Source organism: Artibeus jamaicensis, unplaced genomic scaffold (assembly GCF_021234435.1).
Source record: "Artibeus jamaicensis isolate MK-2021 breed Jamaican fruit bat unplaced genomic scaffold, CSHL_Jam_final contig_1128, whole genome shotgun sequence".
In the NCBI taxonomy this organism is placed as follows: Eukaryota; Metazoa; Chordata; class Mammalia; order Chiroptera; family Phyllostomidae; genus Artibeus; species Artibeus jamaicensis.
Genome location: NW_026521220.1, coordinates 2059918 through 2082716, shown reverse-complemented (window position 1 = coordinate 2082716; position 22799 = coordinate 2059918). Strand labels below are relative to the sequence as shown.

Here is a 22799-nt window from a genome sequence, read left to right as displayed (position 1 = left end):
CCACAATTTAACAAGGATTTCCTTCTCTCTTGTTTCTTAAAACATCTTTCTCCCTTCCCTTTATATTTTTTAGATTTTGTTTATTTATTTTTAGAGAGAGGGGAAGGAAGAAAGAGAGAGAGGGAGAGACACCAGTTGGAGAGAGAAACACTAATCGGTTGCCTCTTGTACACGCCTGACCAGGGATGGAACCCAAAACCCAGGAAGGTGCCCTGACCAGGAATCGAACTGGTGACCCTTTGGTTTGTGGGACAACACCCAACCAACTGAGTGACCCCAGTCAGTGCTCCCTTTCCTCTGAGCTCTTATTCAAAGCCTCCTCAAAGACCTTCTAATAAAACTTCTCATAGATCCCTCAAAGGGATTTGCACTTCACACTTCACTATCACTTTTCTCAAAGTCCTTCTTGAGTCTGACCTTTTCTGGTTCCAAAGCTTCTCCCACATCTGCCGTTTCATCTTCATAGCATCCTGCTTCCGAGGACTGGAATTAGTTATCTGCATTAATTACATGTACTATTTTTATCTGTGCTGCTGTACAACAAATGACCAATAAATTAGTGACTTAGAACAACAATAAACTTTGTTATTCATACCATGTCTGAGTATCCTGTGTTGTCCTGACTCAACATACTTCATAAAGTTGCAGTCAAGATATCACTGGGGACTGGAGCATCCACGTTCAAGATCATCGTGGGTGGCAAATCAGTGCAGCTTCTTGCCAGGGCAGACCTCTCCCCAGATTGCCGGGGTGTCGTTAGGATGTGGTGTTGGCTTCCCCAAGAGGAAGCGATCCGAGAGGGCAAGGCTGAAGCTGCAGTCAATGTCTTCATGACCCAGCTTCGTGATTCACACACCAGCATTTCCACAATTTCCTTTTTGTTAACACAGGTCAGTCATATTCATTGTGGGAGATGCTACACAAGGGTGCCCATACAGGGAGACAAGATTTATAGGGGGCAGTACTGGAGGCTAGCTACCACAGCAGGGCAGGCCTGGGCACAGCTGTGGTGTGCTGATATTGGCTGCGCAGAGCTTGTGGCCAAAACTGAGCCAGAGATCCGGGTGGCAGTGTTAGAGCACTCTGTCAGGTTGGGCCACTACCCAGACCCTGAGGGTGGAGGGAGGTCAGGGTCACACCTGCTCTGAGAGCAGAGCTGGAGCTTTACCTTCTCCTCCACCTACCCTCACCAGGGTCCCCAAGTGCCTGTCGCCAGAAGGGGCGGGGTCCCTGGGCAGGCCACTGGAAAACCCTCAGACGGCCTACCCACCACCTCTAGCATCCCTAGAGTTAGAGACCGCCTTCCTGCAAAAATAAAAGTAGGCCAGAGCCAACCTGACTCCACTGAAGACACTTACACACTGACAGGACAATTCCACGTTCCTGGGCACCCTCCTCTGGATACCCCTCCAATTAGACAAGCAGCGGCCAAGCACGCACCCACAGACTGACAACCCCCACCCCAGCCCCCAAAATACTGCCACATGCCGGGCCCGGGATCGGCAGGTGGGGCGGGGCCAGAGTGCAAGGTTTCTGGCCCCGGAACTACATTTCCCAGAAGGGTGTGCCACACGCTCGTTGGCTTCGGGAAGTCTGAGACGCCCTGGTGCCCCGATGCTTTCTGGGAAATGGAGTACGCTGCCTGCGCGGTGCAAAGGCTCAGGGGAGTGGTATTTTGCGTCTGGCCCGCGCAGGCGCACTTTCCCACAGCGGCCGCTGGGCTGCTCCTTTGTTGTTGCCGTCGTCCTTTTGTGAGAGGCCAGTCGGCTAGTTGATGTATCCCTCCGTCCGTGTGTCGGTCTGTCTGTCCGTCCGCCCCGGAGCCTGTCTGCTGGCCGTGCTCCGCGCCCACCTGCTCCGTGTGCTTCGGGTGGCCGAGCCCTAGGCCTGCCCGGCCCCGCGCGGTGTCCCCGGGAGGAGTGTGACAGGCTGTGTGGGGCGCGGCGATGGGGCGTGCACGCGGCCTGGGTTGCGGAACTCCTGAGCTTGCCTGGCCCCGACCTCCGCGGGGCGCCAGACCCGTGTGACCGTGCAGCCGGGAGTACACGTGCAAGGCTGCGGGGGTACCCTACAGGCCGCTCTCCCTGAGCAAGACTCGCTCTCTGGGCCTGGCCTGGGGCCCAGGAGGCTGCAGAGGTGCCCACGCCTCCGGGGGACGCTGCCAAGGCCCGCCATGGAGACTCCTGCCCCGAATCCCCAGGAGACAGGTACAGTCGGCTTTTAGTCAGTGGGTGTGTGGGTTTGCAATGGAGATTGACCCTCAAGAGAGGTCGGGCTTGTTTCCTAGAAGCACCAGCAGAATCAGGCCTCCTGTCTTTTTGCTGTACACAACCATTTATTTGTTCCCATGGTCTTGAACATGCTTTCTGAGAATGGGAATGACAGTGTTTTTCCTTGTTAATTGGAGGTCTGACACTGAGTGGCAGAATTAGCCCCCCGATGCTGTGTAAGATTGTATCAGGTATTGGGGCTCGCTCCCCACTGCATCTGAGGGGGCAGTTCCCAGCCCCTCTGATTTTCTCTGGTGCCAGGGGTGGGGTGGTTTTCAGCTCGGTCAGTGCGCCTGATGGTTATAGCTGAACAGCATGCCCTTACTCATTTCTCCTCCCCAGCTCTGTCCTCACAGGACCTTGCTCCCCCTCTCAAAGGGAATCCAGAGAATAAATTGGGCCAGGGTCTCCTGGAAGCCAGATCTGAGGTGAGTGCTGTCTTTTCTTCCTTCTAAACATCTTGTTCTTTATGAAGACGGTTGGCAGCTTCCTTCCCCTGCCCAGGATCTTTAGTCATTCAAGGGCCCCTGCCCTGTACCCCTCCCAACCCATCTGGGGACCTGCCCTTTCACCCTCAGAAAGCCCTGTGCTTAGGAAACAGCTCCAGTTGAAGAGTCCAGGTGATGCCTCAGGGGTGGCCTGAAGATGAAGGTCCCTTCCAGCCCCATTCAGTTCAATGGTTCGGTCAGGTGTCCAGGACCTGTGTGCCCACATTGTGCCAGGAGCTCCGAAGAGTGATTTTAGTGGAACTCCTGCAAGTAGGTCGCCCAAGATTACTTCGTTTGTCTCCACTTGAAGACCCAGGCACTGTTTGTGGTGGCTGACCCTTGTTTGGGGAAAGTTTCTGGCATAGCAGCCAGTATGGAACAGTTAAAGGAAGGGGTGTTGCATGCAGCGCTCTGGTAAGAGTGGTGATGAGGGTCTGTCCCTTTGTGCTGTTCCTCTGTACTGGGCCCCTGGCCTGGGGCCTGCATAGAAAGCCTGGAGTTTTAGAGGATGGGGGCTCAGCAAGGAATTGACCCTGGGGCCACGTCTTCAGCGAAGCAGGGCCCAGGTCCCCTCCTTTCACAGAGCAGGTTTGTTCCACTGCTGAGATGGCCCCTGCCCATCAGTGTTTAGGAGGGTGCGGTTGGTAAGGAGAGTGTGGGCTAACCCCCCCAACTTTCTTCATGATTAGTGTTTATAGGGCATATATGTCCCTATTCTTTCACTTTTTAAATCTCTGTCTTTGTATTTAAAGTAGGTTTCTGTAGCTAGCATATAGTTGGGTCTTTTTTTTAAAAAATATATTTTATTGATTATGCTATTACAGTTGTCCCATTTCCCCCCCTTCACTCCCTTCCACCCTGCACACCCCCTCCCACCCCCATTCCCCCTCTTTAGTTCATGTCCATGGGTCATACATATAAGTTCTTTGGCTTCTACATTTCCCACACCTCTCTTGCCCTCCCCCTATCTATCATCTATGCTACTTATCCTCTGTACCTTTTAACCCTCTCTCCCCCTCTCACTCCCCTGTTGCTAATCCTCCATGTGATCTCCATTTCTGTGGTTCTGCTCCTGTTCTAGTTCTTTGCTTAGTTTGCTTTTGTATTAGGTGTGGTTGTTAATGATTTTGAGTTTGCTATCATTTTACTGTTTCTATTTTTAATCTTCTTTTTCTTAGATAAATCCCTTTAATATTTCATATAATAAGGGCTTGGTGATGATGAACTCCTTGAACTTGACCTTATCTGAGAAGCACTTTATCTGTCCTTCCATTCTAAATGAAAGCTTTGCTGGATAGATCAGTCTTGGTTGTAGGTCCTTGCCTTTCATGACTTGGAATACTTCTTTCCAGCCCCTTCTTGCCTGCAAGGACTCCTGAGAAATCAGCTGACAGTCTGATGGGAACTCCTTTGTAGGTGACTGACTCCCTATCTCTTGCTGCTTCTAGAATTCTCTCCTTCATTTTAATCTTGGCTAATATAATTATGATGTGCCTTGGTGTGTTCCTCCTTGGATTCATCTTCTTTGGGACTCTGTGAGCTTCTTGAACTTCCCGGAAGTCAATTTCCTTTGCCAGATTGGGGAAGATTCCCCTTTATTATTTGTTCAAATAAGTTTTCCACATGTTGCTCTTCCTCTTCCCCTCTGGTACCCCTGTAATTCGGACATTGGAATGTTTAAAGATGTCCTGGAGGTTCCTAAGCCTCTCCTCGTTTTTTTCTGAATTCTTGTTTCTTCATTCCTTTCTGTTTGGTTGTTTCTTTCTTCCTTCTGGTCCACTCCATTGATTTGAGTCCCAGTATTCTTCCCATCACTATTGGTTCCCTATATATTTTTCTTTATTTCACTTAGCGTTGCCTTCATTTTTTCACTTAATTTGAGACCAAATTCAACCAATTCTGTGAGCATCCTGATCACCAGTGCTTTGAACAGTGCATCTGATAGGTTGGCAATCTCTTAGTCACATTAGTTTTGATCTGTTCTTCTGTTTGTGCCATCTTCCCCCCACCCCCATCTTGACATGCCTGTTTTGTAGTGAGGGGCGGAACCTTAGGTGTTCACCGGGGTGGGGCAGTCCAGTGGCTGGGTCCTGATGCAGTATGTGGGGGCAGGGTCTGAGAGGAAACAGTGCCACTTGCTCCGCTCTCTGCTGAATTTCTTCAGTCCCTTCCCCCGCTTCCCACAAGCAAATTGGGCCCTCCTGTTGCCGATTCCCACGTGGGTGGGCTTGGGTATATTCTAGGACCCTGTGGGTCTCTCCAACTAGCTCTCCTTTGAGGCTGGGAGTTTCTCCCGGCACCTCCAACCCCACAGGTGTTTTCAGTCAGAGGTTGAAGCTTTATTTCCCCGTGCTGTGGCCCTGGGTCACGTGGACCATCCCGCTCCCCATGTGTTCCTCCCGGTTTATCTGCGTGCGAATGTGGGGTCACCCGCTCCACCAGCCACCATCTTGCCTGAGTCCTCTCCGCCTACCTGCCCACTCTGCCCCTCCTACTGGTCTGGGTGTTTTGGGTTTTTTTTTCTTTAACTCCTTGGTTGTCAGACTTCCATGCAGTTCAGTTTTCTGTCAGTTCTGGGTGTTTTGTTTTTAAATTGTTATTGTTCTCTTCTTTTTATTGTGTGAGGAGGCACAGTGTGTCCACCTACGCCTCCATCTTGGCTGGAGGTCTGGGTCTTTTTAAATTCAGTTTGCTATCTCTAATTTTTCATTGGCGTTTGAACATTCATACTTAATTTTATTATTGGTATGGCTGGATTGGTTTACATCTGCCATTTTGCTGTTTGTTTTCTATGTTTTGTAAGTCTAATTACTGTTTTTTTTTTAATTTTCTTAAATGTTTTCTCTTAAAATTTTTTTTCAGCTTCAGTTGATACTCAGTATTATTGTATATGAGGTTTGGAGGTACAGCATAGTGGTTTGACATTTGTATAATTTGAGGAGTGTGCCCGCCCCCCCAGTAGGTCCAGTCCCCACCTGGTACCATACCTGGTTATTACAATATGATTGCCTATATTCCTTATGCTTTGGTTGACATCCTGTGACTGTTTTGTAACTGCCAGTTGTATTTCTTACTCCCAGCCCTCCCACCTCTCCCATGTGGCAAACCTCAGTCTGTTCCCTGTATCCATGAGTCTGCATCTGAAACTCATATAGAATGATATTGAATGTAAAAATATTTTTAAGTGAAATCATGGTATTTCTCTTTCTCCGTTTGACTTATTTCACTTAGCACAATACCCTCTAGGTCCATGTCGTTGCAAATGGCAAGGTTTCATTCTTTCTTATGGCTGAGCAACATCCCATTGTGTACACGCACGCACCTCTTCTTCTTTATCCCCTTGTCTATCGATGGGCACTTGGACTGCTTCCTTATCTTGGCTGTTGCAAATAGTGCTTCAGTGAACATAGCGGTGCATATATCTTTTCAAATTAGTGTTTTGGGTTTCTTCAGATAAACACCCAAAAGTAGAATTGCTGGGTCATAAGGTAGTTCTGGTTTTAATTTTTTGAGGAACCTCCATACTGTTTTCCCCAGTGGCTGCACCAATTTATAATCCCAGCAACAGTGCATGAGGGTTCCCTTTTCTCCACATCCTCATCAACACCTCTTTGTTGATTTCTTGATGATAGCCATTCTGACAGGTGTGAGGTAGTATCTCATTGTGGTTTTAATATGCATTTGCTTGAAGATGAGTGATGTTGAGCATCTTTTTGTATGTCAGCTGAGCATCTGTATGTCCTTTTTGGAGAAATGTCCGTTCAGGTTCTCTGCCCATTTTTTAATTGGATTGTTTGGGGGGTTTTTTGGTGTTAAGTTCTTTATAAGTTTTGGGTATTAACCCCTTATTGGCTGCATCACTGACAAATATCTTCTCCCATTCAGTAGGTTTTCTTTGCTGGACAAAACCTTTTTAGTTTGATGTAGTCTCATTTGTTTATTTTTCCCCTGCCTGAGGAAATATATTTAAAAAATATTACTAACAGCAATGTCAGAGAGTTTACTGGCTATATTTTCTTCCAGGAGTTTTACAGTTTCAGGTGTTACAATTAAGTCTGTAATCCATTTTGAGTTAATCTTGTATATGGTGTAAGAAGTTTGTTTAACTTGATTTTTTTGCCAATATCTTTCCAGTTTTCCCAAACCCATTTATTGAATAGATTGCTATACCCCATTGTATATTCTTACCTCCTTTGTCATAGATTAATTAACCATACAGGCATGGGCTTATTTTTAGGCTTTCTAGTCTGTTCCATTGATCTACGTGTTGGTTTTTATGTCAATACCAAGCTGTTTGATTACTATAGCTTTGTAGTGTAAATTGATATCAGGTAGTGTGATACTTCCAAATTTATTTATTTTTTTAAAAAGATAGGGCATTTTGCAGATTATCTTATTACTTGTTTATTTATTAGAGGGAAAGGGTGGGAGAAAGAGAGGGAAAGCAACATGGATGTGGGAGAGAAACACTGATTGCTTGCCTCTCGCACACACCCTGACCGGGGACCGGACCTGCAGCCCAGGCATGTGCCCTGGTGGGGAATGATTTAGTGTTCCTTATGGAACCAGTGATCTTTTGCTTTGTGGGCCAACGCCCAACCGAGTCACACCAGTTGGGGCCAGATTTATTCTTTCTCAAGATTGCTGTGTCTATTCTGGGTTGTTTTGTTTCTTTTTTATTGTTTCTCCCTTAATGTCGTCTTTTGGAGGTAAACACTCTTTTAATAGACTCTAACTTCCTCTGACTTTATTGTTTTTCCTGTTGATTACTTGACTGGATGCTAGACATTGTGAATTTTACTTTGTTGAGTGTTGGGTTTTTTTTTTCCTTTTATTTCTTTTTAAATAAAAAGAGAGAGGGGAGGGGGAAAGAGAGGAGGAGAAACATGGATGTGAGAGAGAAACATACATCAGCTGCCTCCTATGCACTCCAACCGGGGACTGAACCTGCAACCCAGGCAGGTGCCCTGACCAAGAGTTGAACTGGCAGCCTTTCCTTTTGCTTTGTGGGATGATGCTCAACCAACTGAGCCGCACCAGTCAGGGCTTGGAATTTCTTAAATATTTCTGGAATTTGTCTTGGGATGCAATGTAATTACTTAGTATAAATTGGATCCTTTAGGCCTGCTTTTAGGTTCTGTGAAGGCAGGGGCAGAAAAGCCGTGGTCTCAGGCCGGTCTCACCTCACCTCTGAGGCAGTGCCCTTCCTGTCCCTGCACAACAGGAAGGCCTTACATGCTGGCCGGCTGGCACGTAGCTGTTCCCAGCCCATTGAGTGCTGCTGATTGTTCTGCCTGCTTCCTTTGTTGTCTCGAGTTTGGGTGGTTTGCTGAAGGCACAGGCCCAACCAGCCCTGTCGACCTCAAGCGTAGCCGCAGTTCGAGTCTGCAGGCTCCCTCCGCGCTGGCATTTTGCCCGCAGGGTTCAGTCTCCTGGTCCCTCCAAACTGCTCCGTCTCCTCAACTCCAAAAGCCATGGGCTCTGGGCTTCCACCCCCAACACTGCTGCTTGGAAACAGGGTACAGGCAGGAAGGCGGGGCAGTCGAGGGCTTGCTTTGTGTCCTCTCTCCCAGGAGTCTGTTCTGAACTGCCCCTTGTTCAGGGTCTGGAGACCACCCACTGTTTTATCTGTTTTGCCCAGTTTACTGGTTGTTTGAAGGAAGGGGACACATCTGGTTTCTGTCACACCGTTGTGACTGGAAGCAGAACACAAAACCCAGTTTTTATTGAGCTGTTGCTCCACTCCTCCTGCCTTTCTCATCCTGCCTCTGGCAGAATACAGATATTGTCACCTGGGGCTAGATGTCTTCTTACTCTGTTCACAGCGCCACCTCCCACCGCCCTGATGCTCCTCATGCACTGCGCCTGCCACACTGTGGAACACCCCCCGCCCACTACTCTCCAAACTCAGTCCACTGCACAGCCGAGGCCCTACACGCCCCACCTCTGTGCCCCCACCCCACCCCACACTGCGGTCTGTCTCTCCTCTAATGCCTGAGACGGAGGGGACCCTGTCAGGACTCTGGAGGCAGCACCGACCGCTGTTTCTTCTCTTCTCACAGCAGCAGGAGCACCCTGCTCCTGGTGTGCCCAGCCAGAGGGGTGCGAGCTGGCTGCCCGGGGGCGCTCAGGACTCTCATGCTCTTACCTCCTTTCATTGTTCATCCTCAACCACTGCAGGCCCCCTCTTCTCACTCCACTCCCTAGTGGGAGAAACTGAGGCTCAAAGAAGCTGCGTGGCCAGACCAGTATGGTAAGGTTGGTTCCGGCTCTGCTCTGATTTTCCTTCGTCATTGAAAAATAATTTAATTTACAAAAACAGTGTTTGCTGTGTAACAAGTTAGTCTGTCAGTAACCTTTCTCCTGCACACAGGCACGTTTCCCTGAGACAGCCGGTGTCCTCAGCTTTGGCGCTCGCTCTTCCCTTGTCCTTGTGGGCATGAGCAAGCCCAGCCACGCACAGACATAGAATTGAACGTGTTTCAAAAGTGAACTCGTATTGGACACATTCCAGTGCCTCTTTGTCTTTATTGAGATACAGTTCACACCCCAGAAAGTCCACAACTGTGCACTTTCCAAGTACACAATTCAGTGGTTTGTAGTGTATTCACAAATGAGTCCAGCCATCACCACCACCAATTTTAGAACATTTTCATCACCCCCAAAAGAATCTCAATATCCATTAGCAGTCACTCCCCATCCCCGACCCCCAGCCCCACCCCAGCCCTCAGCAGTCACTAACGTCCTTTGTGTCTCTGTTTGCTTATTCTGGACATTTCCTACCCGTGGGGGCACACAGCCTGTGCCTTCCTGCTCTGGCTTCCTCTGCTCCGCAGGGTGTGAGCTGCACTCCTTTGGATAGCTGCGCCGTTTCCTGTGTTCCGCCCAGTGCCCGCACCTAACTCAGTAGACCAGCCGTTCTAATGTCCGTGGCTGGTTGGTTTGGTAAGCACGGCACTGTGACATCCACCCTCGCATTTGCCTCTTTCTGTGCAGGAGCTTGGGCTCCTTCGGTACAAACGCCCAGAAGGGTGCAGCAGTTCCCGCTCCTGCCAAAAGTGCGTTCTCGTTGTCCGGTCACCAGGTTTTTATTAGTGCTGCTCTGAAAGGTGGAAAGTGTTATTTTTGTTTGGATTTGCATTTTCCTAACAGAAATCACTAATCTTTTTTATAAGTCCGTTGGAAATTTACATTTCTTCTTCCTTGAATGGCTTTTTCTTGTTTTTAAATTTTTGAAACATTTAGAACAGAGAAATAATAACCTGTATATTTACTTTGCAAACTTAACAAATGTCTAAATTTTATCATATTTGCTTCCAGTCATTTAAAAAATAAAGTACTGCCCTGGCTGGTGTGGCTCAGTGGATTGAGCATGGGCCTGTGAAGCAAAGGGTTGCTGGTTCGATTCCCAGTCAGGGCAACATGCCTGGGTTGCAGGCCAGGTCTCCAGTGGGGGGACACATGAGAGGCAGCCACATGTTGATGTTTCTCTCCCACTCTTTCTCCTTCCCTTCCCCTCTCTCTAAAAATAAATAAATCAAAAAAATAAAAAATAAAGTGCTGCAGGTAAAGACAAAGCGCTTTTCGTGCCCTCCCCTTTCCCCCTCCCCTGACCTCCCGCCTTCCCCCGCCCAGGACGGTGTTGGAGGATGATGGCCAACAACAGACACCAGGGGGCGCCCTGACGGGAGCCTCACACTCAGCAGTCACTCACTGGCTCCTCAGCGCCCTCAGCGCCGGTGCAGTGTGCAGACTTAGGCCCGGTCAGGGCCCCGATGTACGAGCAGGCAGATGGAGGCGCCCCTCCACTCACATGGCTAGTAAGAGCAAGAGTGAGGAGTCCGCCCAGGCTCCGTGCTCAGAGCCCGTGCCCTTATCTGCTGGATGGTGGCGCTAGATGCACACCTGAGCGTTCGTAAATGCCGTGCGGTACTGTGTGCAGTTCTAGACGGTTCTGTGAGGAGCATCTTACTGGTGTTTCCTTCAGCCTGCTTTCGTGCCCATTCTTTTGTGCCTGCACTCTTGAGGGACACCCAGGGTGGGTTTGTCCATCTACCCGGCCCTTTTTGCTGCTGCCCAGTGTTGTTTCTGTCCCTGCCCCCACCGGCGGGGGTGCAGTTTGTCTCCTGGGTTTTCTTGGTCACTCTAGGCTGGGTAGGATTTCAAAGTGGACTTTCAAGGCCCAGGTAACACACCCTCTCAGCTTTACTAGAAACGGTTAAATGGATGTTTCCCCACCACACACCTGCCCAAAGGTGTCTCGTTTTTATTTTTCTTAGTGATTTGTCAGCATTGCATGCAGAAAACATAAATTTTCATGGAGCAAATATAAATCTCTCCATGGTTTCTGGGTTTCCCATTGTACCACCCAGGGACTCACGGAATTGTCCCCACATGTCTCGTGTTTAGGTCCTTGCTCCACCTGGAACTGCACTGTGTGTGGTGTAAAGAGTGGCTTAATCTTACTTTTACTGTTGACATTTGTCGTAGTTTGGGCTGCCATAACAAAATGCCACAGGCTGGGTGGCTGAAACAGCAGAAACTTGCATGGTTCTAGAGGCTGGAAGTTCGATGGTGAAGGCTCCCTTCCCCACCTGTAGGTGGCGCCTCATCTCGGGTCCTCACAGGGACATGTCTCACTGGATTAGGGCCCCACGTAACCTCAGTGCCCTCCAAAGGACCCATCTTTAAATCACTTTGGGGCTTAGGACAAATTTACAAATACAAATTTCAGGGAGACAGTTCAGTCCACAGCAATATTGATAACTTTCTAAAAGTATAGCCACCTTTAGACCTAAAGGTCAAAACTCCTGTGGCCCAGGGTCGCACTTCTGCTGACTGCTTGGTAAGCCTCCTGTGGGCACGTGGCCTCTTCTCAAGGCTTGCCAGCCTGTGCCCCTCGCCCGACTGGGTGCTGATATGGATCCAGAGCTCCTCGGGGAGTCTGGTGGCCCTGGGAGCTTGGCCCCACACCAGACCCTTCCCAGCAAATACTTACAAGGTGGGAACCGGGCCTCCCTCCCTTGGTTTCTTCTTCATCTTTATGTCTAACATAACTACGCTGTAACTACACAGCTCAGCCAGGCTTCAGAGCCCTGGCGTCTTTGAGGAGAGAGCAGTCAGTCAGCAGCTGCTTAGGAAGCAGCCCACTGCCTGTGCTGCTGGGGGCAGAGCCCTGATGGGCCCTGGAGCTTATTTGCTGGCTGGCTGACAGGGTGGGATCCAGAGCCTGCTTTCACCGTGGGGGGTGTGGAGACTGTGGGCCACAGCCTGGAGGCTCTGGAGGGGGGTGGGGCACACCAGGTGGCAGAACAGCCTAGGAATTGAGGGCAGAAGTACAAGGGTCATCATTTGAAGCATTTGTGAGCTTGAAACGTGAGGGACCACATGGGAGGAAGGGTCACCCTGCAATCAGTGGCCAGCATCAGAGGAGGGTGGGAGACCGTGCATGGGCTGCGACTCAGGCCTGGGGAGGGTGGAGCAACTGGAGCTCTGGTGGGAAGGAGGGGCAGGGCGGGGTGGGGGGCAGGAAGGACGAGGAATGGCTCCGTTGGTCTCTCAGGCACAGAGCTTGCTGATGAGGGTAGGGTTTCCTCCTGTAGGGATGCTAAGGGCTTTCTGTCTAGGGTCAAGTCCTTCTGCAGCGGTGAGACTGGAACAGGGTTTCTGGGTTCTTTGCATTACTCTTAAGTTCTCTAAGTCTGACATTCTTGACACTGGTGAGCACAGCATCTCACCCAGAACTTAGCACAGCAGCGTCCTGTCCCCTGCGGCTCGCTCACATGGGCTGCCGGGTTAGCTGGGCCCTCCCGGTTCAGAAGGCCAGGTCCAAATGGTGGTGCTGGGCTCAGCCATGGTGTGTATGTTGGGCTGTACAAACAGACAGTGTCTACGACCACCTTTCATGCTTGGGAGACTGTCACCGGGGTTAACTCCTTTGGAAGCACCAAAGCCGTGAGAGTCACTCCCGTCCTGGGTGACTGAGAACATGCATGCCATCCCAGGAATCGGTGACCTTCAAGGATGTGGCCGTAGACTTCACCCAGGAGGAGTGGGGCCAGCTGGACTCTCCGCAGAGGGCCCTGTACCGTGACGTGATGCTGGAAAACTACCAGAACCTTCTCGCCCTGGGTAAGATGGCTCCCCGAGGCTCGGAATCTGCGGTCGGGCATCCCGCCACACGCAGGTATCACCGAGTCTCCTTCAGCACCCACACTGACTGATGCCGGGCTCTGCAGGGTGTGGGGACGTGGTCTCTGTGCCCCAGACCCTCGTGGCAGGGCTCTGTGGTACCACTGGCATCCTTGCCTGGCGGTGTGGCTGGTCACGAGGCGAGCCAGAATGGGAGGGTGGATGGGGCCCTGGAAGCCCAGCCTACCTGGAGCTCTCCAAGGGAGACGGAGGCGGGGGGGTGTGTCCATGTCTGTGGGTTCCTCAGAGTGCCTGCTTCAGTTTGGGTTCCCATCCTGAGACCCTCCCCCATCCTTGGGGATGGCACACACCTCTCAGTGCCAGCCCACACTGTTCCGGGGGCCGCCCTGTTCTATCTGCTGGTCTAGAGAGCCTCAGCACAAAGGGCCATGCCACCTCCTCCCCACAAGCAGGGCCTCTGGTCTGCAAGCCGGACGTGATCTCTCATCTGGAACGAGGCGAAGAGCCATGGCAAGTGCCCAGGGAAGTCCCCGGAGGGGAGCCAGGTGAGAGCGGGGCACAGTGGAAGCACGTGGAGCCCCTGCCCCCGCGTCCCTCCCACCACCCCATGAGGCCTTCCCACCACAGCCCCTGCCTCAGCGCCGTCTGCCCCTGCTCATTGCCCCTCTAGACCCCTCCCTCCTGCCTCCCTCCTTCAACACACCGTGGAGCGCTGGCCATGTGCCAGAAGCTGTGCTGGGAACGCAGCTGGAGAACAGGCAAAGACATCTGCCTTCTCATGGTGGAGACAGAAGTAACTTCTACGTGTGTAGGGATAGTGAACAAGCGGTGGCTGTCAGATGGCACCAACGAAGCAGGTGGAAAGTGAAGCAGGACGGGCAGGAGTGCGTGTGGAACCAGAGTCAGTTTGCTCATTGAGGGAAGGGCAGAGGCCGCCTGCTGGTGGGGAGAGGCGGGAGACAGTTCACAGAGGTGGCTCCGAGGAAGACGTCCCTTCTGGGATGCGAAGCTGGCAGAGGCTTCTTTAGCTTTTAAAGAGGTGTGTATATACCTCAGGGGCAGAGAATGCATTTGTAGAGTTCCTCTGCCCCTTCGAACAAGGGACACTTTAAATTTAATTATCGTTTTGGACTTTTGTTTGTCCCGGCCGGCGTGGACCCGGCTTTGACACACAACAGTCTCTTGGTGTTTCAGCAAATGAATCACATCCACAAGCACTTCTCACTTCCTGACCCCCTGCTCTTTTCGGAATTCCCTTCAGGGGTGCCTTACCCTGTTTTTCTCATCTTGCCTTATTGCCAGCTTGTTTGCCTATCTGCTTTCAAGCTCCCTCACTCTGTTGTTGCACTCTCTCTCTCTCTTTTTTTAAAAAAGATTTTATTTATTTATTTTTAGAGAGGAGAAAGAGAAACATCAGTGTGTGGTTGCCTCTTGTGCACCCCCTACTGGGGACCTAGCCCATAACCCAGGCATGTGTCCTGACTGGGAATTGAACTGGCGACCCTTGGGTTTGCAGGCTGACACTCAATCCACCGTGCTGCTCCAGCAAGGGATGCTGCTCTCTTTTCTATGCTTATCTACCCCTCAAGTCTGCGTTCCGGGGCCTCGCTTCTGCCTACTCACCAAAAATTGTGTTTCCGCTTCTTGCAGAATGGGAGCCCAGGCCTGAGGTGAAGGAGGAGCTGGGTCAGCAGTGGGGCCTCTACAAAGAAGAGCCATCCCAGGAGTCGGTTGCGGAGGGGCTGGCGAGGTCCAGTCTCCACAGCCTTGGTCCAGGCACCGGGTGGGCCTGGGAGGGCCCCGTGACTGCTCTGTCACGAGGCGAGGCCGTGCTCTGGAGGCACACGCCTGGTGGCTGTGGGGAGGTTCCCACGGAGGAGCGGTGGCAGGAACACGAGGCTTCAGCGGAGGCTTTTTCCCTCAGGTGCACCCTCTTGGCCCCGCAGAGCGAAGGAACTCTCATTCCTGCAGAGGGGGAGCCTCCTGGCAGACACGCCAAGAATTTCCAGTCCAGCGAGGCTGTAACCCAGCAGCCGAGAACGTGCGTAGGGAGAGATGGTGGCGAGTCCAGTGAACAGGGACAGCCTCCACCCGCCAACCAGTGTCGGGGTGCCGGCCCTGGGGAGGGCCTGTTTGTGTGTGGCCAGTGTGGGAAGGCCTTCCGCCAGAGCTCGTCCCTCGCCCTGCACCAGCGGTGGCACGCCCGGGAGAAGGCCTACCGGTGCAACGAGTGCGGCAAGGCCTTCACCTGGAGGACCAACCTCGTCGAGCACCAGAGGATCCACACGGGGGAGAAGCCCTTCCTCTGCGGCGAGTGCGGGAAGGCCTTCAGCTGCCACTCGTCTCTGAACGTGCACCACCGGATTCACACCGGCGAGCGGCCCTACAAGTGCAACTCCTGCGAGAAGGCCTTCAGCTGCAGCTCGCTGCTGAACATGCACCTCCGGGTCCACACCGGGGAGAAGCCCTACAAATGCAGCGAGTGCGGGAAGGCCTTCAACCAGAGGACGCACCTGACACGGCACCACAGGATCCACACCGGAGAGAAGCCGTACAAGTGTGACGAGTGCGGGAAGGCCTTCACTTGCCACTCGTCCCTGACCGTGCACGAGAAAATCCACAATGGAGACAAGCCATTTAAATGCAACGACTGTGCAAAGGCCTTCAATAACCGTTCACGCCTCACCCTCCACCAGAGGATTCACACCGGAGAGAAGCCCTTCAAGTGCGGCGACTGTGGGAAGGGCTTCAGCTGCCACTCCTACCTGGTGGTGCACCAGCGGATCCACAGCGGGGAGAAGCCCTTCAAGTGCAATGAGTGCGGGAAGGCCTTCAGCTCCCACTCCTACCTCATCGTGCACCAGCGGATCCACACAGGGGAGAAGCCCTTCGACTGCAGTCGGTGCTGGAAGGCCTTCAGCTGCCACTCCTCCCTCATCGTGCACCAGCGGATTCACACTGGAGAGAAGCCCTATAAATGCAGCCAATGCGGCAAAGCGTTCAGCCAGAATCACTGTCTCATCAAACACCAGAAAATCCACTCTGGGGAGAAGTCATTTAAATGTAATGAATGTGGCGAAATGTTCAGCTGGAGCGCCCACCTCACCGAACACCAGAGGACGCACAGGGAGGAGAAGCCCTTTGCCCTCCAGTTCAACAAGCATTTGCTGGGCACGTACTATGTCCCCAGCAGCGTGATGGGTGTGAGCGGCATGGACCCCATAAACTCACTGGATGTGGCTGAGCTCCTCTGTGTGGTTCCGCCCTCAGCCAGCAGGAGCTTCCCCCTGGGCAGCAAACCTGGAGATTAACACTGTGTACTTGTCATCTGGCTTCTGCAGGGTGACTGGGGAGAGCACTGGTTCGTAGGTACTTGCTGCAACAGACACCCTCTTAACAGTGGTCGTCCCCTCCCCAGGAAGGGACCCACTGCAGGGGAGTAGCGTTGAGGGCCAGCTGAGGACGTCCCATGGTCCTGTCTCCTTTGACGGGTTCGTAAGTCACTGACCAGGTGACTAGATCTGTGCTGCAGGTGAAAAGATATGTCAGTTATTGCCTCCTCAGACAGGCTCCTGGCATGATCTCCATCAGGAATTCCATCTGGGAACTGGTGTGTTTAGAATAACACGAAGGAGTATTAAAAACCAGAGTTATGAATGGTATTCCCTCCAAGCAAATGTTACCATGTTCCTGGAGGGGAGAGTAACCTTGGCTGATTGGAGTTTGGGAAACAGTGGATTTCCTGGACTCACCTAAGTGGCTCTACTACAGGGTCATTTGTTAGAGGTGCCACCGATGTCACAGAAGCACAGACTGGCATCAGAGTAGCCAGGTCCTGACACGCAGGCATCACGCCTGGCCACCTGGTCTGCGGTGGAAGGTTGTGAGCGCACAGGCAGGGCCTGGTGCGTGCAGGGAAGGTGGGCGCAGTGTCGGGTGAGGTGTGTCTAGGAGCGTAGCTTCACCCAAGCTGGGGCTGCCTGGAGGGTCTCCCCACGCACCATGTAGCTCGGCTCATCTGCCCCCACAAGGGTGAAGCGCCTCCACAGAGACCACCCCTGCTCCCTGCGGGGCAGGAAGATGGTGTTCACCTGGAATCCTCGTTATTTCTCCTCAGTCTAAGCAAGTCCAAGATGCCTTCTCAGTGATAATACTTTGCATTTGTATAGAGCACTATAGTTTATGAGATGCTTTTTAGTATACTTTTCAAATTATGGAGGCAAAATAACCACGTTTCAGAAAATGTGGAATAAAGGAGAGAAAACCTCCGTAATTCTTAATAAAACTGCATTTTGCACTTTGATACTTATTTCTGCTTTTTTTCATGTTGCATTTTTACATCACTTTAAACATAGTAGGTAATACCACTTTAATCTTTTTTCCCCACTCAGCTGCATAGAAGGACTTTTCTACGTGACTGCCTTGTCTTTGGAGGCTGCCTCTGTGTGGGAGCAGTTTTCTATCAGATGCTCTTCGCTGGATGTTGAGGTTTATTTCCATGTGTTCTGCTGGTATAAATCATTCTTCATGGAGCATCTTTGCATTATACTTCGTTAGCATTTTCCTAGAGTCGGTTTCTAGAAGTGGAAATTTCAAGATAAAGGAAATGAATTGCATAAGGAATCATCTCAGGACGTTGGCTGCATGTTTGCAGAGCGATGCCGTTCCGTTGTGAAGAAACCGATCCACGGTGCTGGCCGGGTGGGGCGCCCCTGCTCGCCCACCCCCGGCCGCAGGCACCGTCCGAAGCTGAGTGTCCAGGCGGCCTTTGCTCAGGGCGTGGGGACGACACAGCAGTGATCCCGGGCCTCTGCCACTCTGTCGCCTTCCTCCAGGGTGTCTGCGGGCTGGCCTGCCATTCTGCGGTCCCTGGGGCCACATCACGTCAGGCACGGGCCCTTCCATGCACCTGTGTGGGCTGGGCACGCACAGTTTCTCTTCGCGGCTGCATTTTTTATGTACAAAGGTTTTCAAACTCTGTTTAATAAGATCTACTTTAATAAGATTTTTTTTTTAAGATTTTACTTTATTTATCTTTAGTGGAGAAGGGAAGGAGAGAGGGAGAGAAATATCAATGTGTGGTTGCCTCTCGTGTGTCCCCTGCTGGGAACTGGTCTGCACCCAGGCATGTGCCCTGACTGGGAATTGAACCTCAGTTTGGTTCACAAGCCTGCACTCAATCCACTGAGCTACACCAGCCAGGGCTGATTTTTTTTCATTTATATTTTTCTTCTGCTCTTAGAAAGCCTCTTCCTTAAGTCCTTTTTTGGTTCCATATTTTATATTTAACTCTTAAATCCTCCATCTGTTCGGGATGTGAAGCTGGAGGTCCCTGCATCATTCCTGAATTGCCTTCCTCACCATTCGCAGACCAGCCTTTTCTGTCACTGTAGCTCCATGATTCCCTTTACTACGTAGTCGGCCCGGGACCACTTTTTTAATCGTTTTTTTTTAAGTTGTATCTGTTTTTCCAGGTGAACCAGGAATCACTTTCTCAGAACTTCTTCATTCCCCTGCATATCTCAGTGGGATTTTGATTAGAATTGACTAGTTCTTGAAAAATTAAGTTCCTTATAATATTGTCTTCACATCAAAAAATGTGGTAAATAACTGTTCATTCAAATCTACCTCTAACCATCAGAAAAGTTTTACAGCTTTCTTCATAGATGTCTTATATTTAATCTTAAGTTCATTCTGGTTTTGTGGGGTTTGAACATTGGGTCTTCCTGTTAGAAGATGTACCAGACCCATGTCGACTGTGCGTGTCTTCTCGTGTGCGTGTTTTGTGCCCAGTGACATTGCTGAGTTGTTCTAAGGTCTCTAACAGCTTCTCAGTGTTTTCTGGGTAAACAGTCATAGCAGCTGGAAATAAAAAGCTTGCCTCTCCTTTCCATATTGATGCCTTCTATTTCATTTTGGGGGGGTAGGTCAAACCATTTTACTGGGGACCTTCCAGGGAGGGTGGAAGGGCTGGGAGGCTGGATCTGATATCCTCTGCCCAGCCGGGATCTCGCCTCCCCAGCTTGCAAGCCGCTGAAAAAGCTACTTCATTTACTTTATTATTTTAAAGGTTTTGCTTTATTTATTTTTACACAGAGGGGAAGGGAGGGAGAAAGAGAGGGAAAGAAACATCAATGTGTGGTTGCCTCTCATGTGTCCCCTACTGGGGACCTGGCCTGTAACCCAGGCATGTGCCCTGACTGAGAATCAAACCAGTAACCCTTTGGTTCCCAGGTCGGCGCTCCATCCACTGAGCCACACACCGGCCAGGGCCACTATTTCATTAGCTTGTTAAAACCCACACTGGCCAACACTTACAGAGCATCACTCTGTTGCTGGCAGTGGTCATCTGTGGCGGATGTGTGTCCATCTCCAAACACTTTGGCCCCGAGGCTCAGTCGTAGCTGGGTGGCCACACAGCCCCCTTCTGACCCATGAAACTCCAGCGGAGGCCGGCCAGAAACTTTAAAGCAGTCTTTGCTTTCCTGAGGGGAAAACTGTTCCTTCCTCCCCTCTTCTCCTTCCTGTCTGGAACTTGGATGCAATGCCCAGAGGTGTAGCAGCCATCTTGCAACCGCGAGAAAACGGAGGACAAAAGCCACACATAGTGAAGTGGAAAAACAAGGCTCCTAGGCCTTGGATGAAATTTTGGAGCCACTGTTACAGCCACCAACAGTCAACTCCCTGAGTTCTTGCCGTTGTGAGGAAAATAAACAGCATAAGTCCATGGGGCACTCCTCACGGGGGTTTCACGCCTCACGGCCACAGCCTCTGGGACTTCATTCCGACTTCGAGGGAGACCAAGCTAGTGTTTCGCGGTCAGGAAAATGCCAGCCGTCACCGTAACTGATTGTTCGTCACATTCACAAACTATCTCTATAGGCCTTGTTTGCTAAGGCTTTAAAAAATCAGGATTTGATGCTGAATTTGACCAAACGCCTTCCCGGGATACCTCAGAAATGGTTATGTGGGTTTCCTTCCTCGTTATAGAAACAGAGTTGGACGTGTAAAGGGATTTTCTAACATACTATCTTTGTGTTATTGGAATAAACCCCATTTAGCAACTGTGCGTTAGTGTTTATTATGTATGGACTCGCTTTTCAAGAGCCGGGGTGTCACAGCAGAACTGCCTGACGGTGAGCCCAAGATTTCACTCTGGTTCGGCCTGTGACTGTGCCCGGGAGGAAGGGTCATGCCACCCCCTCAGTGGCTGGGCTTCGTCAATAGGATCGTCCTTCCCATTTGCTCCCATTTACTAATAAGTGGGGGTGGGGCCTCCCCCAGAGGGAGGCACAGTGGCTGGGGAGACCCCTAACATGTGGGGTGTCCATACAAAGATGCACCAGAGGTAGCTGCTTTCTAGACCACAGGCCAGGACGGGCTTTTATCCAAATCACTGGAATGACAGACACATTACTTTGCAGTCAGGGCGGTTAGTCCATCACTCTTCCTATGCTGCTGCTCCAGAATGACACTTGTTCCTGTCCTGACTGGAGCTGTGACCAGCTGGAGCAGGAGGGAGAAGCCAGGAGCACACATCTTGTCCCGGCCAGGCCCACTCCCAGGGTTCCGGGGCTCGGGTTACTCAGCAAACCGAGTTTCCTGCCAGTTTGCCTGCAGGAAGGTTGTGCCAGAGGGAGCCACAGGCAGACTAGAAGCTGAGAGGAGGGCAGTGGGCCTGCCCGTCCCTCCCCCCACCCCCCCAGCAGCAGAGGGTGGAACGGGGCTTCCTGGAACCAGCGGCACTTTGCCTCGTCCAGAGGTGGAAGCTTCTGTGGGCTAGTTAGGATCCGGTGAGGGGTGAGGTCTGGGTTAGGTTTGGGAGGTTAGGGGAGGTGGTGAGGGCTGGGGTGTCTAGAGGTTAGGGTGGGAGCTAGGGCTGGGATTAGGGTGGGCCATTTCTCCAGCGAGCACTGGAGAAATGGCCCACCATTTCTCTGCTGGCGTGAGAAAAAAACAGGTGTCACGCCTGTGGGTGCTGGTCAGGTGGAAACGGCACATCCCCTTCCACAGTCCGGCAGGCCCTGGATGGCTAACAGGGCCACAGAGCAGCGGGCCAGCCTGCCCTTCTCAGCAGAAAGGTCGCACAGAGCCTGGGTCACTTAGGCACCAAGCCGCCTGGTGCCCTTTCTGTATTCTAATTACATCGGCCTTCAACAAAGCTGTGAGTTTCCAGTTCAGTCCGGTTGGAGATGTCTGTCTCTGGTTCAGTTTCCTCCCCTTGTAGAATCGTTCTGGGGATGGGTTTGTCGGGGGTCCTCTGCCGCGGCTCAGGGTAGGTGCCTCTTTCTGCAGGGAGTCCAGTCAGTGGGTCAGGGTGAGGTCACCTCCTGGCCATTACTTCTGATGGCTTTTGGGGCCTGGGACCGAAGCAGGGAACAGAGACTCCCTGGAGCGTGTGTATCTGCAGCAGCACCGAGAGGGCCCATAGTCACTGTTGGTCCATTTCACTGTGATCCCCAGCCGCTTACAGCACATCGGGGTCCCCAAACCACCTCAGGCTTGATGATTCACTCGAAGGATTCCCAGGACTCCACAACGGTTGCAGCTTACTGCCCTCCAAGGACATGGACTCATGTGTGCAAAGGAAGAAGGAACAGCAGGCTACACCCAGGAGAGACCGGGCATGTGCTCCCAGGCACCCCCTCCCTGTGCACGGCGTGCACGAGGTACACGGGGTCACGTTAACTCCCAGCAGCTGTGTGGTGTGAGCACAGAGCCCCGACCAGAGGAGCTCACCGTGCCTTGGTGGCCAGGGTTCTCCCTGGGGGCTCACCCCAAGGGTTGCAGCCCCCTGTGACCAGCCCCAGCCTCTCAGACTCCAGCCCTCACTTCCCCCTCCTACCCCAGAGCAAAAAGAGGTGTTCACAATAAATCTCCATCTTAAACGAGACTCAGCTGGTCACACTAGTGTGTGGAGCCCAAGGCCTCAGGCGCACAGGCGCTCTTACCCGTAGAGCAGCCCAGAGGCCCAGAGGCGACCCGAAAATAGGCTGGTCTTCGGAATGCGTGTGGTCTGAGCACCCAGGTCTGCTGAGCCCACCACTTCCTGCCCCTGTGTCCTTTGCCCTTGAGGTGGGCCCAGTGGCAAACATTTCTGGCCATTTTCCCTAAGTGTCGGTGCCACAGAACACCTCGCACATTTTCAGGTGAATCGGAGTCTCAGTACAGCGGAGATCAGGGCAGTGGCGGCAGCTGTGAAGGCATTTAGGCCAGGGAGGGTCCACGTGAGCCACCTGTTCTTGATTACGGACCTCAGCATGTCCCCTGGTTCCTGGTGGTCTTCCTACAACCACCGCCCGAGGGTCCTGTGTTGCATAGGGGTGTCTGTTTCCCCTGAATGTCCTGTGCAACGGGGGTCACTCCGGGTTGAAATATGCAACCAGCATGCAGAGGAGAATACCTTCCTCTCACCCCTTATGCTGATAAGGGGACCCCAACCTTGTACTCTTCCCCCCAAAGTGTCTCAGGTTATAAACCCATAACAAAGGCCCAGTGGGGACCAGCAAAGGGAAACCAGCTCAGCACCACGCATGGGCAAAGCCGTCCCGGAACTGGGGAGTCGGTTCACTTACCACAGCCCAAAGCTCATGCTTTGTGACCAAGAGCAAGAGAAGAAGAATCTCAGAAGATGACAGTCCCCCGCTGGCCAGGTAGCTTGGTTGGAGCATTGTCCCAATATGCCAAGGTTGAGGGTTCGATCCCTGGTAAGGGCACACTCAAGAATCAACCAGTTCCGCCAAGATGGAGGCGTAGGTGGAAACACTGTGCCTCCTTGCACAACCAAATTTAAAGATGACAAAGTTTTAGTAACAAAAACGCAGCCAAAACACAGAAAATTGAACTGTATGGAAGTCTGACAACGACGAACCATTCAGCCAGACTGGTA

The 22799-nt window shown here is 51.8% G+C and overlaps 1 protein-coding gene across 3 annotated transcripts; it reads left to right on the top strand.

Moving 5' to 3' along the window:
* Window positions 1-1719: 1719 nt before the first annotated feature.
* Window positions 1720-19979, top strand: ZNF74 (zinc finger protein 74). Of its 3 annotated transcripts, none has more exons than XM_037141690.2 (5): window positions 1720-2207; window positions 2613-2698; window positions 12763-12889; window positions 13363-13455; window positions 14561-19979. In XM_037141690.2, exons 1-5 carry the CDS (start codon window positions 2174-2176, stop codon window positions 16219-16221), a joined length of 2001 nt encoding a protein of 666 aa, XP_036997585.1. In that variant the 5' UTR covers window positions 1720-2173; the 3' UTR covers window positions 16222-19979. The 3 variants fall into 3 exon arrangements, with proteins under 3 accessions (XP_036997585.1, XP_036997576.1, XP_036997567.2); XM_037141681.2 differs by having other exon boundaries at window positions 13360-13455; XM_037141672.2 differs by lacking the exons at window positions 1720-2207; window positions 2613-2698; window positions 12763-12889 and having other exon boundaries at window positions 12898-13455.
* Window positions 19980-22799: the final 2820 nt, after the last annotated feature.